The sequence below is a fragment of the Crocodylus porosus genome, unplaced genomic scaffold (assembly GCF_001723895.1).
Source record: "Crocodylus porosus isolate Cpor-Errol unplaced genomic scaffold, CroPor_comp1, whole genome shotgun sequence".
In the NCBI taxonomy this organism is placed as follows: domain Eukaryota; kingdom Metazoa; phylum Chordata; order Crocodylia; family Crocodylidae; genus Crocodylus; species Crocodylus porosus.
Window position 1 is genome coordinate 85,867,519 of NW_017728947.1, and position 17,607 is coordinate 85,885,125.

At 42.6% G+C, this 17,607-nt stretch overlaps 1 protein-coding gene across 1 annotated transcript in view; it reads left to right on the forward strand.

The window, feature by feature from the left end:
• ZC3H14 (zinc finger CCCH-type containing 14) overlaps positions 1 to 16,334 on the forward strand; it is a 37,626-nt gene extending 21,292 nt beyond the window's left edge. Inside the window, exons 8-16 of the mRNA XM_019552384.1 lie at positions 915 to 1,070; positions 4,594 to 4,668; positions 5,796 to 5,952; positions 8,555 to 8,778; positions 10,278 to 10,398; positions 11,584 to 11,720; positions 13,498 to 13,592; positions 14,657 to 14,763; positions 16,050 to 16,334. Coding sequence (XP_019407929.1) covers positions 915 to 1,070; positions 4,594 to 4,668; positions 5,796 to 5,952; positions 8,555 to 8,778; positions 10,278 to 10,398; positions 11,584 to 11,720; positions 13,498 to 13,592; positions 14,657 to 14,763; positions 16,050 to 16,056 — 1,079 coding nt within the window. The 3' untranslated portion in view covers positions 16,057 to 16,334. The remainder of the gene's footprint in view (positions 1 to 914; positions 1,071 to 4,593; positions 4,669 to 5,795; positions 5,953 to 8,554; positions 8,779 to 10,277; positions 10,399 to 11,583; positions 11,721 to 13,497; positions 13,593 to 14,656; positions 14,764 to 16,049) is intronic.
• The last annotated feature ends 1,273 nt before the right edge of the window (positions 16,335 to 17,607 follow it).

Sequence of the window (17,607 nt, forward strand, 5' to 3'; positions counted from 1 at the left end):
TCCACTGAAAACTTTACTTTACTGTGCTTGCAACAACAATCATTTTGTGTGGTTTTTAACTTGGCCAAAATGGGAACGTATACCAGGAAGAGCTGGGGCTGCACCAGGTGGGCAGTGGCGGCACTGGGAGATGGGGCTATGGGGGGCTGCAGTCCTGCCCCATAGCCCCCCTTCCCATGCCACTGCTTCCCACCCTGACCCCAGCTCCCACTGAGAAGAGCCCAGCACAGCCCAGCCTGTCTGCCCCACCCCACGCAGATCTGAGGGACACATGCCCCGCTTCCCTCGTGCCCCCCGGATGAACTGCAGCTCCATTCCCTGCCCCTTCCTGGCTGAGCAGCACCTATCCCAGCCTCTGCCCCACTCCCTTCCTCACCGTGGGGAGTGTTGATCTGCCCTCCCCTTCCACCACAATGGACTTACCAGCTGCACGCAGGTCTCCAAGCTGCAGGGCTGTGCTCCTTGTTGCCTGCGTGCTGCGCTGCGGCTGCACTCACACACAGGCATTTATTGGCTGCATTGGGCTGATTTCCAATGCACATGAAATTCATTTAGACTACAGCAGACCATCCCCCTCCCCACCAGCACACACACACGGTCTGTTTACCATTTTATTCTTTATTTGATTATAATGCTTCTTTGTCTTGGAAAGTGGGTTCATGTATGCTGTTGCTATTACTAATGCGATTGCTTCAGTGGAGGCTACTGATAGAGCCCACTAGCTTTTGTGAGAGGTCAAAAATATGTCTTACAGCTAGGTGTTTTGAGAAGCAGGCCAGTCCATATACTGCTTTTATTGTATATATTTACTTAATTTTTGAGAAATAAATTGCATGTAATACCAAAATAAATCTAGCATCACTGCTTTATATTTCACTGTTATCGTGCTCAACTTTTGTTCTCATGATTTAAAGTTCCACAGAAACAGACGGTTCCAGTTGCACCCAGAACTCGAGTTGCCCAGAATGAAACTCAGTTAGAAGTAATCCATGTGCAGACCCGACCATCTAGACCGTGCTCGCAGACTCAGGCAGAAGAACTAAAAGACCAGACAATAGAAAGAATTCAAGGTAATTCTAACAATGCTGTTCAAAAAGCAATAAATAGTAAAACTCCTATGCATGAAAGCCTAAAATAGGCTACATCAATTTGCTGCATCATAATGCAAAAATTGATGCCTGTTGTTGGCTTTAAAAGTAGGTATCAGTTATAAGCAAGGGGTGCATACAAGTATTACATTTCTACCAGTGGAATTGCAATTCAGCAAGTGCGCACGTGCCTCCAGTTTGAAATGCTACAAGAGGCTGCAAATGAAAAAATTCCCCACACTGGAAATCCAGGTATCAAAAAAAAAAAAAAAACACCCCGCAGGAAAAAAGCAGGGCAAGGTACAGTCCTGAACCGTGCCCTGAGGTAATCCGAAAGCCAGTTCTCCAGAGCAACGCTCTGGTTTCTGGACCAGGAAAGCTGTGCGCTAGCAGGGCAGACCAGCCTGGGTCCACTCAGTGTGTACAGAGCCCATGTCACACAGCACGGTGATGCCACAGGGCGGGGGGCGGGCAGCGTGTGGAGGCTCCTGCTCAAGCCACCCACTTGCCCAGTGCTAGTATTCTAGCACTGCTAGCCTGCCGGGCCATGTCCAGTGCAGTGCTGCTGGACCCACAGTCTGAGTGGGCTCAGTGTGACCTGACCTGGCACAGCACAATGCACTAGTGTGCCTTTGCACAGGACTGGGACGTACAGCTGGCCCCCGGTGCTGGCCCTGGGCTCTAGCTCCCCCTGGCTGCAGATCTGGGAGGAGCTGGGCAGGGCCATTTTGCCTCAAGTGGCACAACTTGCCCCATGCCAAAGTGCATGTCCAGGCACGTGCGCTAAGGCAAAAATCCCCAGCACAAATATGTCTGAGCTGCTGCAAGAGCACATGCCTGCGTGTGTGGATGTGCCCTAAGTGCAAAAGCCTTCAAGCAGTTTCTGTCAGAGCAAAAGTAGCAGATCTGGTAGAAATTTCCACCACCTCTGAGGAGATAAAAGTAGAGTTTCTACTGGAGAAATGAACACTTGTATACTTTACCTCTCCAACAGAAGCCTCCATGCTATTTTCTGGCTTCCCAGAGTGCAGAGCTCTAGTCCCTTCCCCTCCAGAGAGACAGTCTGTGATATAGCTGGACTCTGCTGCTGTGGCCTAGCACCAAAGCAAACCTTTCCCCTTGTCAGTTTTGGGGCTGAGAAAACCCCCAGCCCCTCTCCACAGCTCCAGGGATGTGCAACTGACAAGTCCCGTGACCAGTGCCTAGGCTTTAAATGCTGCCCCCATTGCCCATCCTAGCAATGGAAGTGGTATTTAAAGCCTGGGTGCCAGGAACGGAGTAGGGAAGCTGCTGCTGCCCACTCCCCAGACGGAAATTCCTAGTGTGAGGAGTCAATGGAGGAGTGGCCCTGTTGCTCAGTCCACTTGGGAGCTCCTTGGTGTGAGCAATGCCACAAGGGTCTGCTCGCTCACATCTGAGGTTCTGGTTTGAGGAGTGAGTAGGGGATTTGCCCCACTGTTCCAGTACTGCACTCCCAGGACCATCTAACCCCAACCACACACACCTGCCCTGCACTGAAACTGGGAACGTGGGCTGATGCAAAGAGTAAGGCTCCAGGGCTGCTGGCAAGGAAATTGACAGGCTTGAAAAGTTAGTAGTGGGTTTTCTGTCTGAAAGCTTGATAGCTGAGAGAGAGAGGTGGGGTTGTGAGGAGGACAGATGGCCCCCTCAACCAGCCAGCCCTGACCTGTTTCTTTGGATACTGTCAGCTGTCTCCAAGCTAAGAGGGGAGCCTGCGAAGTACTTGGGGGCCCCTTGGCTAGGTGCTGTTGGCAGCACAGACCGTCTCAGAGCACTTACCCAGACAGACTCATGGAACCTTGCACAAGCGTTACACAGTAGTGTTTGTAGCTGCTCAGACTAAACTGGTTAACTTCTACTGGTTCATTTGAGAACTTGCATGCACCCAAGGTTTGTTATAATGAAGTTTTACTATAATATATAACAGACATGATTTGTTGGAGCAATAGGACCTAAACCTTCTAAAATCTCTTGAAAGATGGATAAAAGTACCTAAGCACTTTTGAAGATTGGACTTGGGAGCCTAAGTCCTGTTATATCAAAGAATTGCTCCTAAGTCACTTAACATAGGCATGTTTGAAGATATTACTTGTCTTTTAATATCATACAGCTGAATTCCTTGAACCATATGTGTGAGTTGAATATAAACTGTGTATACAAATATCTGGCCAATGTTGTACCTACAAACTGGTGTTCTTTAGTATTGGTCTTGCCTACTAGAGTTCGCTGTTTGTTCTATATGCTCAGTTAGCCTCAATTTTGCAAATACACATTGTCTTAGGTTGTCCTTTCACAATGATAAATCCTGCAGGTATTTGAAGGGCTGTTCTCTTGTTCAGTAGAAACATTTTTGTGGAAATGTCTTTGAAAAACTATTTTCGTTGTGACTTGGCTATAAACTAATGGTTCCCAAACAGAAGTTTGTGAACATTGGTGGCCTGAAAAGCCATAATCAACAGTCTAATGATCACGCCCTTATTTAGTATGCTTACTTTTTAATTAAAAGTTTGATGATAAGGTGCCTCATAGTTCTTGAGAAATACTTGGTCATATGCATAACAGTGGTGGGTTGTAGCACGTGTTCCAATGAGAAATGTTCAGAGAAATTAATTCTTTGTTTTTTAAAGAAGATACCAGACTTAGAATTTATTTATTCATATTAAACATGTAGAATAAGTTAAAATGTTACGTGGACTTGAGTGGGATGACTGTTAGATTGGTTACATTTTATTGCATAAAAGTGGTCACCATTTTGCATTAAAGTAATGTAATTGCTGTTTTTTTAATGCCTTTTATTTTGTTTAGTCATATTTTCTCTAGTATTTTATTCAGGCAGAATATTTCAGCATTAGAATCATTTGGAATAATATATAGTAATACATAGTAAATAACTTTTCTGGTTTAGTTTAGTTTATAAAAATGCGTCTGTGTGTGAGTCTCTGTGTGTGTGTTACTGCGTGCATCATGTTTCCTTAAAATGTGTAGAGGGGGACTGGTGTAATAGTTTTTCCAGGTCCTAACAACATATCTAATGCAGAAGACTGCTAAGCTAATTTATCTAGTAGTTTTAATGTCACCATAAATTAACCTTTCTTTGAGTTAGTTCCCTGCCTTCAAGCATGCACGTGCTCTTAATCCATCTAAAACCTGGAGGAAGGAAGGTGCTGACAGATTTGGTCTTTCTTGTACTGTTTCTGCCTGAATATTCTGCATCTACAAACACGTTCAACAGCCAGGGACAACAGTGAGAGAGACTAGGGTCTTTCAGTAGCTGGATATTGCCATGATCCTATCCTGTTGCAGGACATTTCTTACTGCTTTTGAAAAATTTGAGAAAGAACACAAAAATTGCAGGAAGGCAGATGTTAGATGTTATGTATTTTAAGACTGGAAAGAATTAGCACCTGCTTTGGTGTTCTCATTCACCCTGTAGGTTTAATTTTGCCATGCAATAAAATGTGCTTCTAATTTCTGTTTTCTTTAGAAACTGAACAAAAGCAGCTGTTTTCTCGGCTCCAGATTGACCCTTATGTTGAAGAAACTTTGCAGATGGCTCAAGGTCCAAAGTCTTTTGTTTCATGAAAAGTTTCTACCATGTGTTACTCTTTACTTTGCCACAAATGGGTCAAAATAGTTTTCCCTTTCAGTTAGTTATATACTGATTTATAATATTTTTTGGTTTGTAGAGCTTATGAAGTGAAGTCCCTCTGTCAATGAGTGCCAAAGTCTGAGGTTTTGGCATATGAATTCTCTCCAGCGCCCACCCCAGTAACAAAGTGTTGGTCAGGCTCAGGCTGGAAACAGACGTCTTTGGTAGAGCGCTCTATCATCTGTGCTGCGATATGTTGTGGCACAACTCACTGCACTCCAGAGACATCTACAGCTGTCCCCAGTGCCACCCCCCAATTTGGGGCACATCTGCAAGTGGGGGAAGCCCCTGCTTATAGAATTGCCCCTCATGTTGGGGAATGGGGAAATTTTCCATGGGTGTCCTTCCACACCTGCAGGCGCACGTGGGGAAATTCCTCTTCAGAGGAAACTCCCTGTGGGAGTTTGAGGGACCCAGTCCTGACTGAGCTTTAAAACCAGGCTTTTCCCTGCCCAGCCAGACCTGCCCCTTTGCAGGTCTGGGTAAGTGGGGAACCCTTACTTCCATACTTGGAGAAGCACCCCAAAATTCCCTGGGGTGCCTCCGTGAGCGGGAAAAACAGGCAGGTGGCCCAGGGGCTTGAGGGGCCCTCAGCATCCTGGAGCACCTGCCTGGGGTGGTGGGAGAGTACAAGCAGCTCAGGCTGCTGCACTCTTCTGCCACAGAGGTAATAGACATTCATTGCAATAATGTGGCAGAGTCTGTTACTGTCTTTTAAGCCACTGATATTCTTTTGATGTGGTGGGACAAAGGATATCAATGTCTGTTTCCTCACTATTTGTGTTGCCATAAAAATGTTTTTGGTGGCACAAATGAGACATTAGGTGATATCTGTTTCTACCCTCAGTGTTGCAATAGTGTCAGCTGATATAATCAGTGTTTGGTGATGTAAGTAAGGAAGTAAAATGATTTTTCTATCAATAACTGTTAGAAAGAGTTGAAAACAAATTGCTAGTTGGTCAGCCTTTGCTAAGTATATATTTAAAAACAAATAGTTGAACAATGGAGTACAATAAAGTGATTTTTGCCTTATCCAGGTTATTATGACGTGGAGTCTGTGGTCCACACAGACACTAGATCGTTTATTCTGAAGAAGCCGAAGCTGTCTGAGGAAGTAATGCCGCAGAACCCGGAACTGGGGAAGAGGGCTGCAGAAGCCATGCAGGCGCTGTCAGGACGTCTCATACAGACACGGTAAAATGTCATTTCTTTAAATGCAAGTAAAGGGTTAGAGGCCCAAATGTATATATGCTAAGCCATCCTCTGGTAATACATTTTTTCCACCTACTGTGTTGATTTAGCTATAATGGGATTCACAATTAGAGCAGCAATTAAGTATGTGTCTTGGTTTTTGTATGTTGCAAAAGTCCATTTAGGATTGCCAAAAAAAAAATGGGCAACTGTGCTGGCAGTATAGAAGGAAGGGATACAATCTGACATGGATTTCTTTTAGGGTGAAGATGGATTCCAGGTTTGAATGTAGCTTGAGCAGGTCATTGGAATTGGGTAGCTTGCAAGTATGCGACTGTTGGCCTACTTGTACTGTCCTTTTTATATTTATACTTGTTATGTTCTGCTATGTTAGCAGGAAGATGCCTGGGCTGATAAGAAGTTTAGTTTGTTTAACTCTTGTACTAGTTTTATTTATTCTTAGCCTGTCAGACATCACTAATGAAATAATTCTAGTTGTATCGATAACCTCTTGCTTGCCATCATTTTAAACAATAGTTAAGCAAAGAGTTGGTGGCAAACAAGGTTGATTTTTTTTTGATGGTGGAGATAGCAGCTGTTTCCTGATTAGGATTTCCTGGGAGTGTAGGTAAAAATTTTGCTGCTATTACTGTTGAATCATTGCCCAGGAGCAAGCAAATGGCTCGTTAAGGGAGTAGGGTGTGCAGGGAGGGAAACTAAGTTAGCAGAATTGGCCTTTAAAGAATTTGACCAAGGGGAAGTGTGGGACTTGGGGCAACTGAGAACAGTCCACATTAGTGAGTCCTTTTCATTAGCTTAACTCAGTGACCAGTGGCAATAATGCTTTTATTTAATCTTACAGCTAAGTAACTCCCACCAGTGAGGGTGGTGGGGAGGGTGTACACACACCCTCCAGCATCTTAAATATGGTCTCATTGAACTACAAACCACTTTTGTGGAAGTAAGTTGCCCTGTGTTGAGTGGTATTTAGCAGACTCCTTTGACCACTTCACTGCTACTCTGTTTTTCGTTTAGCATCCTCAGAAAACTTCTGATATTTCCACCCCTTGAGCAACTGCAAACAGCCTCTGTTTAAAGAGAAACCATTTTCCACATTTTCCTGCTCTGAGAATGGAATTTGCTTATCAAAATTTCACCGACTTGAGGCCCAAATGGGCATGATTCAGTTCAGCACTAGTGACATAGTGAGGGTCCCAATAACTCAGTGGTCTCCAAAGTGGGGTGCACAAGACGATCCATTGGGGTGTGGGGAGAAAATATTAGAACCTCTATTTATATTTATCTAAAAAAATAAGAAAGAAATTAAGCTTTACTAATATTTAATATACGGATTGACACTGGTGTCTTCACTCGGTCCATATGTTAGACGGTCACATGTCACGTACGGTACACGAGGTATCCTGAGGGAAGAGCGGGAGTTCCACAATGCGGAGGTACAGTAGTACAGTGTACAGTGGTCTCAAACTTTCTACAGTGTTACACTGAGTAGTACATTTATATAATTTATAAATAAATAAATATACATATATTGGGGGTGCATGCTCAGAATTTTTTTACTGATAGAGGCGCACAATCAAAAAAATTTGGAGACCACTGCAATAACTTGTGGCCCTCCAGGGCTTACAGTTACTCCTTTATATCAGCAGTATGAGTTGAGCCATCCCACCTAAGGGGCCCCAGCTTTGACTTCTATCATGAAAGAGTCAACTTATTGGGCCTTAAGCTGGTAATAGTTTTTATGCATTTAAAAAATGTCTGTTTTTGGAGGTGTGTGTTAAACTTTAGTTGTTTTTCCCTCTGTAACGTATTTAGGACAGAGCTGTATCAGCACTTGTTTGGGATAGCTGCTGAATGCACTTGTGCCTTTTCAGCTTGTGTAATGCAGGCACCCCAAACTCATGCTTGTAAAATCTTTAAAATGTATCAGGATAGATGTTTGGGCCTGTCTGTGTGGGGACAAGTGCACATGCATTGGATACTTCTTTTCCAAACTTGATTTCTCTTGAACAGCTTGATTCGATGGTTTTCAACCTTTTTTAATAAGTGTACCCCTGGTGGCTGGATTGCAGGGAGTGGGGAATGGTGCATGGCTGGACATGGAGGGGCGGGATTTGGGTCACGGTCAGACATGGAGTGGCGGCAGTGCAGGGTGTTGGGTGGCAGTGCCCCATCCCTGCCTGCGCATACCCCCGAGGCCCTTCCCAAGTACCCACTGGCTTAATTGACAACCCCTGGCTTAATTGTAACCCTTTGGTAAGTTTTGCATAAATGCTTCTCCGATCAGTCCACTGGGTCAGAGTGCACTATTGTGAAGCTTACCACTGTGGTGCAATTGCCTGCTCTACACTGTGGCAAAAACCAGTTCTAGTTGAGTTTCAGTGAGACCTCAAGCAACACTGAAATTTGAGGCTAATTATTATTGTTAGAGAAGTTCAGTTCCAGTGAGTGAAAAGGCTCCTCGTGCTTAACTTTCAATCTCTGGATTTGTTGGTAGAGCTCTGTATCAGTACAGCTTGCTTCACTTGAACTTCTTTTCACTTACAATGGTTGTGATTAGTACATTGTGTTCTGTTTTGTCTGGTAGAGAACAGCCTGCACAGCCAGAAAAGCCTCCTAGTCCCAAGTTCATAGTGACACTGGATGGTGTCCCCAGCCCACCAGGGTACGTGTCTGATCAGGAGGAGGAAGAGCTGTGTATAACTGAAGGACTGAAACCAGTTACCCAACATTCAGTCACAAGCAAGGGATTAAAAATCCCTCGAGCACAGCAGATGCAAGTTGTAACCAGACAGCTGGGGAGCCCTGAAGGTAATTATTCTAGCCAGTGGGACCTTTGTGCTAGGGTGGATGAGGGGCTACACTTGGGAGAACACTTAGGTTGGTTTATTTATTTATTTTAATCTTAAACATCGCTGCCTTCACCTGTTTTAATACTCAGTATCTCATTGATATAACAGTGAGAGTCCCCTTAGATAAGTGAAATATTGCAGGAGGTTAAAGGTGATATAACCTTAGTGGTATTTAATTTGGTGATCCAGTTTCACATCGGGAATTCAGCTCCACACAGTTTAATACCCTGGTAAAATGTGTTTGTTATTTCTGCAATTCCCTGGATTTCCAAATGCCTCATTACACTGTTTGATCCAGGAGTGTTTTAGTTCCACGTAGAAGAGCAGGAGATTCTGAGATGCACCTTTTTACTTAACTTACCATGAACCTCTGGGAATGTATCAATTTGGTTATTAACTGTAATCTTTCGAATCAGGTTTGCCCAAAGCTCTTTTTCACTATAGCCTACATATCTATATCACTTCGCCTATAATTTGATGATTCAGAATGAAGGGATAGAATGCCATTTCCTTCCCAATTGCTTCATCAGTCAATGCAGAGATTTTAAGAATAGTCTAAGGAGCAAGCCACAGTAAGGAAAACAGAAAGGCTGAGAATCCTCAGAGGTATTAAGATCTTGATTTCAGTGGGAAGTAGACACCCAGGTTGCTTATTCGTGTGCTGTGGAAGATGGAGCACTTTAATTATTGTGGCTCCAAGAACCGTTCTAATTAAAGCACCTGGAGCATCATGTGTATCAGTGTCCCTGCACTGAAAAATGGCATTGGGGGGTACTTTAACTAAAGCTTATCAAACAAGCTTTAGTTAAAGCGCCTCCACTGCCATTTTTCAGTGTTGGGACACTGAATACGCATGATGCTGGAATCTGCTGGAGAGCGGTAATTACCACACTCCAGCAGACTCGATTAATTACGTCCACTCTGATGCACTGTAATTACAGCACATCAGAGCAGCCTTAGTGCACGTGTATAGGTGCCCCCAAATACCTTATAAGGATGCAGGCCCAATCACTAATGTACAGGAACTGCTAGAAAGTGGGGGCATAATAATGAGGACTTCTAACTCAACAGATCAGGCCTCAGAGTAATAAGGTTTCCTATTGCTTATTAGCTTAGTGTCAGAAATAACATTTTTATGCTTCTTTTGCATAATGGCTTTGGCTCTGAAAGACTGTCCCAGAGAAATGGAGCAGCGTTGTGTAAACTCATGCTTCAGCAAGACAGTTAACTAAGTCTGAACTGAAGAGGAAGGGAGGACCCAGATTAATGTTCACATCTGAGGTTGGGCTTACAAAGCGGGCAGAAAATAAATCTGAGTTCATTTGTAGTCTGAGTGATTTCCATTTTTGTCTGACATCAACCCTGTGCTGGGCATGTGCTGCATATAAGGTGATCTGCTTCATATACGGTATTGCGCACGCAGTAGGAAATGTCCCTTTGTATTTTTCCCTTCTACAGTGGAGATAGAGCAAATGAGTGTGCCACAGAAACAGGAGAAGGTGCTTGAGCGTTGCAAGTACTGGCCTGCTTGTAAGAATGGAGATGAATGTGCATACCATCACCCCACGCTGCCGTGCAAGTGAGTGACACAAAGCTTCTCTCCCTGAGTTCTGATCTTCACTGCCCTTCTGCGTTCCAGATATTGCTTCAGATATTTCACCTTCTTTATTAGAAGAACATGGTTCAAGCCAGTGTAAAGCTGGTCATCTGAGGGCTAAGCTAAGCCCCCTCCCCTTCTTTTTTCTACTGATTGCTGAGAAGTAGTGAGTTTTCTCATTAGTGGGATCACAGCTGTGCTGTTCAGGGGAGAGAGCAGGAGTACTTCTCAGTGAGGGGCCACAAGAGACTTGAACACAAAAGCTAAGAGCCTCGTTATGTAGATCTTTAAAAAACAAGGCCTATGGATGTTGTTATGCCATTGACTTCTTTTGAAAAGGCGGTGGCTGTCCAGGATAATGTTATCTTGCCACTGTCATCCTGGCAGGTAGGTGAGCATTTTGCTGAACCAGGGAGTGGAGGAGCCTACTGCTTTAGTGTGAGTTTATTATTAAGTTTGGCCTCCATCAGTCGTGGTTTGATCTCACTCAAGAAGGTCATTTTAAATTATATCCTTAGAACACAAATCAAAAGCTTGAAGTCTCACCTTTTTCCAGGCAGATAAGCTGTATACACGTGTCTGTATGCAGTCATTACTGTGCAGTAGGCTGGAGGGTGTATTTATGTGCACCAGTTATTCTATGCTATCTCCCCCTGTGCACAGTAAGCGCAGGGAAAATTACTGCACTTACTTTACACTGAAGGCCAGGTTCTCTTCCATCTTTTACATACAGTAGTGGAATTAGGTGCCTACGTGCAGTTCTATTCCACCTCACCCAAATCCCTGAAAAACTGAGTGCAGAAGGTGGGTGGGTTCTCCTCCTCCTCACTGCTTTGTTTGACTGACTTGGTCTTAAAAGACCATGTGTTACAGCAGTAGATGCATTAATGGATTTTCAGAACTTGAACAGGCTGAAATAGACTCCCAAATGGAGGCATAATTGGTGTAGAATGTGGTTCTGAAAGCACCAGAGTAGCTAGCACAGAGTAGCTAGTGTGCTACAAGTGGACCCTGTGGCTTATTTGGCAGAAACTGTCCCATGTAGACAAGCCCGGGGTGCTGCCACAGACCATATCTCACCCTAGGAACTCTTCTGCTTCAGGAGGGGGTGTGCAGGAGCTGCTGTGTGGACAACGCCTAAAATAATTGGTTTGTTTTTTCCCTAAGAGTCTTTCCCAATTGCAAATTTGCTGACAAATGCCTGTTTATCCACCCAAACTGTAAATATGACGCCAAGTGCACCAAGCCAGACTGCCCCTACACCCATGCCAGCCGACGCACCCCATTGCCACCTCCAAAACCAGGTGAGCAGGTTTTACTACAACCATGGGAATTTCATTGAGTAGGGGAGAGATGGTGCATAGAGGGCTGGGAGCTTCCCTAGCAAAATCTGATTTGGTGAATCCAAGTGGGGCATAGCATGTGCTAGATTAGATAGTTTTGACTTTATTACCCACCTGGCACTGGGACTAAATGATGTCAGAAAGACAAGGAACAATGTCAGCCAGGCCACTGTCACTGTTGTGTTGGTTGTGTTGCCCTTGGTTGCAGGAAGCTGAGTTGTGTGTCGCCAAGGTGATGGCTCAAGCACTTGTAATAGCTCAAATAAAGCAGCAGCTATGCAAGAGCAACACATCTAAGCTTGGCCCAGGTTTGATGTGCAGTGGAACAGGGACTCTCTCTTGACACAAACTGCAGACTTACTTTCCAGAAGCTGGCTTGGCCACCAAATTTTACATGCTTGCCATCTGATGGATCTTTTACTCCAGAAATCATAGCAACTCACTTTCTGGAGTGAAACAGCTTACTGGAAATTTGGTTAGTCTCAGCCTACAAAAGCTTGTGCTATACAGAAATTTACTTTAATTAGTCTGTAAAATGCAAATCTACCCTGCCTTCTGCTAGAATTACTTAGGTTGATGATCCTTTAAGTCACATCCCAAAGACCGTACCTCCACTGGTATGGTGCTTTCTGCTGTCCTACACAGATGTCAGGACACAATCCAGTATAGTGATTGGCAGCATGGTGCCATTTCCCGGCAGTCCTAAGTGTTTGTGGGATAAACCCCACCCACAGCCTAAATACAGTCTTTGAGCCATTCTGCCTAAATTCTGGTGCAGAGTTGGAAAGAGTACTTGGCACCTTCTGTACAGATGCACTGAAGAGCTTTTTCATGTGGCTACATCATTGTCTTGTTCCATACCAATTTTTGTGGTACTTTAGTGCACCATAGAAAAGTAGGGCTAGCAGGGGCCAAAAGTAGGGCTAGAAGGGTGGTCAGGGTCATCTAGGAGACCAGCTTTTTTGGGCAGGTATGCCATAGACTGGTCCCACAGTCTCCTTAAATGCCATTCCCATCCCCTTCTTCTGCCCGTTCTGCTGCTCTGCTTTCTGCTCAATATTCAGTGTTCCCTATCCAATTGCTTGCTCTGCTTTCAACTCCCTGCCCTAGTACCCAACTTGATATCTTCTCCCTTCTGCTTCCTGCCCTATCTGTCCCCTCCTTGTTCTGTCACAGGCCACATGCAGAGGCTGGCTCTGCCACTTACGGTACTCTGTTGCAGGTTGGCCACCCATGATCTAGTCCAACCCCTTACTCAAGGCAGGATCATCCCTGTCTGAATCATCTTAGATTAGTAATTCTCAACCTTTTCAGACTCAGGCACCCCCTTGGAAAATGCCAGCTCTTAGCTTTCACTTGTGTTTTTTGACTGTGGAAAAATACTAGAGCAATTCTTCTTTTGCAAAAAACTCAAGGAAGTTCTGACCACAACAAGCCAGGATGTTTTTGACACTGGAGTCCCATTCAAAATCTTCCGGTCTTAATAGTGCTAATATTGTATAGCTCCCACGGCATCTTTAAAATGATCTTGCATCATTTAGATCCCTGTTACAGATAACTGTCTGTCTGTTCTGCTCTTAAAAAACTTGGAAACAACTGTCACATAAATCACCAAGCTATGATAAGGTTTAATTGTTTGAGATCCTCAGACCTAAGGGTGCTCAAGGTTCAAACTGTTAATTGATGGGAATGTGGAATCACTTTGGCCCCTGCAGCATTTTTGTTTTTGTGTTACTAGCATCACTGCCGGCCCTGCCTGTGTCTTCCAGCAGCCTGCTCTGCAAATTCTTTCCTGCTTGTAAGAAAATGGAATGTCCATTTTACCACCCCAGGGTAAGTGCCCCTCTTTGCTCCTCTTTTCCTTTCTAGTGGGATATCTGAAATGTGTTATGTGGTTATGTGCTGTATTTACATACATTATTTTGAATTACTATTTTACTAATGATATTTTAATGTCCATTAAGAACATTTTCATACTTTCAAGAGCCCCCAGTTACCGTATCCCCCCATTTCCCATATGTCACAGATTGTGATGCAGGTGGATGCTATTCAGTACATAAAATTAAAACCTGAAGGCCAAAATAAACCAAGCCAGAGAGTCAAAGTGTCCACTGGTAGTAACTCTAAACAAAGGTTAAAACTTTTTGAGATTTGTCTGCAGCTTGTATCATAGGGTGTCCACAGTGCATTTATAATGTGCATTCCTGCATGCTCACGTAGAAAGTATGCTGGTGGCAGGGTCAAGACTGTGGGATTTACTTTGTGTAAGTAATATGCAGACCTTAGATATATTACCCAGCACCAAGTAGCTGAGGACAAAGGACTTAGGTACATGGGAAAGTGAACCAGCAGTAACTATCCCATGTGTGATGACATGGCTAGAGCTCTAAGGTGTAATACTGAGTGGAACACACATGTTATTGTGGGGAGCAGTGCAGTACAGACATGCCCCAGTGCTATTCACTAACCTGAATACACAGGTTGCCCAGGCTGCACCTTCTGAGATGCAAGCTTTCCTTGGTCTGAAATACTGGTCCCCTAAACTGGATGAACCGTATGCTGCAGTTGATGCTGTCCCATGATACATACTTCCCAACTCTGTCCACCCCCCAGGTGTTAATCAAATCAGTAACTGTATCTTTCAGTGCAGTTTATTCCAATGTATGTTTTCATGCTCATTATTCATGAAATACCTTGTGCATGTACAGGAAGTAGCATCTCTTCTACCATTGGGCTCTATTAACAATGCGATTCATTTGTCAAGTTATTAACCCGTGATAGTATGTTAGATCATACAGCACTATGTACTTGTGCATCCAGTGTGCCAGTTTAGGTTGCTTGTGGATTTAGGAGACTAATTTCAGTCCTTTCTGAATGTCTCTAATCTGATTTGTTAGCATTGTAGATTTAACACGCAGTGTACAAGACCAGATTGTACGTTCTACCATCCAGCTGTTGCCGTACCTCCACGCCATGCCTTGAAGTGGACTCGAACTCAAGCCAGGTGAGCTTAAGCAGCCTTTCCTCTGGTTAGGTTTAAGGCCCTGATCCCATAAATATTTATGCATGTGTGCAACTTTACTGACATAAGAGTTTGAATGATCAGGGCCTAAGACTGTTTGCAAGAAGCAGCTTCCCTAATATTTATTTAAAAATCCTATTATAGAACCGTGGTCTAAGTTTTAGAACTGTGTATTTTTTTATTAAGTTATTTAAATATTTACTTATTTAACCTTAGAACAGTGATACTCAGCTTATCTGGCTGTTGTGGGAGGAAGAAGGGGACATACCAGATCAGGCTGTATTGTATCTTGATCAGTTCTGCCTTAGAACATGGAGGAACTAGAACAGAGTTGACTGGATTTGTGACCTCTGAGTAGACCTTACTGTTCTCCACTTGAGCTGCAAACAGATTTCTTCTTCCACCTTGTGTTATATGATGATGTAGATTCCTCTTACCCCTAGCTGTTAATTAGCCCACATCTTAAACAATGAGATTTTTCTAATGTGGTGTGAACTGATGCATTAGTAACCATTTTTGGAAAATATTAATTACTTCTGAAAATATTAATAGGAGGAGAAATTTTACCTCTAAAACTTCTGTTGTACAGAGAGAAATGAATTAAAAGAATGTAATATAAAATAGTCATAATTTACAGCTGACTTAGTTTGTGCTGAGAGGGTCATTGCTTGCGAGTTTTCCTGTTTCACTATAAAGATTTAAGATCCCTGTGAATATGTTTTTCTGCATGTTTTGCATATTCTGGTAGTAACAGTTTATTGGTTTGTTGTTTCTTATATTTACATAACAGTTTCTACAAGTTACCAGCTTTATGCCAGAAAAACCTTTGTAAAAATCTCGTTAAGAAAATCTGTACCTTTAACCTATTTCTCTTTATATTCCAGTTCCCCTAAAAGTAAAAGTAAATGCTTATGTAGCAGCAGGATTTACGGGTTTTGAAAACAAACTCTGAAAGCCAAAACTTTCAAACTTAGATGTCAAACTTCAAATCACCTAAGTGAATGGCCTAGTTTTCAGAAGTATTCCAACAGAAGTTGAACCAGGCCTGTCCTGGAATAAAATGCCTAAACAGAGATTTAAGAGCTTAGATTTAGGTGTCAAATGCTGGCTTGCCTTAAAAGTTCAAATCTTTGGAGCCTTTTTTTTTTTTTTTTTTTACCTGAAAAGGAAGTTTTGCTGCTTTGACTGTTAACTGAATGGGATGGCATAGCACTCCTCCCATCACCTTTCGTAAGTGGTTAATTGTGTGGGGTTTTTTCCCTCTCCAGTGAATAATTATGATACATCTTGTGGATAAAAGTTACCACCTTTGGACAGAGTGGAGAGGAACATTCACTAGAAGGAAAAGAGGATGCTACAGAACTTTACACAATATGAACTTTGAATATATATTGTTTTCATAAGACAAATTTGATTGCATATTTGAAATGTCTCTAATTTTTCCAAGTTTGTAAGTTTAATAGCTGGTTTTACATTTTTTTACACTGTAAAGAGAAAATGTCTGTGTAGGGAGAGGTTTTACTTTAAATTCCATTAAAAAGTTTCAAGGCACAGGTTGGTGATCTGCTGTTTGTTTGGCCCTGTTCTGTTATTACTCAAAGATCATATACTTAATCCATTTCTTAAAATAGAATCAACTTTTTACAGAGCTTGTTCCTCCAGCTTAGGTCACCATGATATTTTTTTAGGGGTGGGTAATGGACAGTGTTATCTCCAGATGTGTCTAAAGTTGAAGTGATAGGCAAGGGAAGCAGTGTTCTTAATTCTCTCATGCAGCCACGTCTGGCATGTGGGAAAGATGGAGGTGCTGATGAATATCCTACTCCGTAGGCAGGTTAATGCTTCCTAGTTTTTAAGCAAAAAGACACAGACCCTTGCTAAATTGCCAGAGAGCAGGAGATGAGAACAAGAGTGAAAGCTGTCATTCATAAGCAGTTCTTTTTAAACATCCCAGGCAAAGGGATGAGTTATTCCACTGTTCCGAATTAAAGAGCAATCAAAATGGAAATCCAGGTTGAAAGTTCTGAGCACGCAGCCATCGGCAAGCAAGAGGACATCATCTGGAATGGCTCTTCCAGAAACCATTTTTCCACAGGCACCCAATCCGACTGAGTATACTCTTGTCTCACTCTAGAGACCGTTTACAACTCACATGACAAAGACAGACTCCATTAGAATAATAACTCTAAAAACAGTTTAAAATCTGTAATTCACCCGCTGGAATGACAAAGTGTTAAACAGTAACATGAATGCACTTTTTTATTAAATCTTTTGTATCTTTTGGGGAATTACATTTTCACAAAAATATACAAAAGATATTTTGTCTTTACAAATATTTACATTAGATACCAGAAAACAATGTTAGCTACATATATATAACTTAAATTTGACAACTATACTTTTGAATTCTGAAACTTAACACTCCAGGAAATTATTTTCAAATATATTTGTGAGATTAAGTACTTTAAGTTTAGCTTATATTCAAATTTAAAAAAAATCTTAATTTTTGCAAAATCTGAAGTTTTAATTTATATATTTAAACAACATAGAAACTACAATGTTGCATGGTTACAGGGGTTACATGGTCATGGTGAAAAACAAAATGGGAGCACGCTTAAAACCATGATCCTTATTACAGTAATACATGATCATACACCTTTGGACTAGTTCAGAGTACATTTTTTTTGGTTAAAGCAAGAGGGATTATCTGACAAACACTTCATAATAAAACGCAACAAATATAAAAAGACATCTGGGATCTGTGATTTTAAGCTTAAATAACTACAGTAAGATATTTTCCTAAAATGACCTGACAGCTGAGTGGAG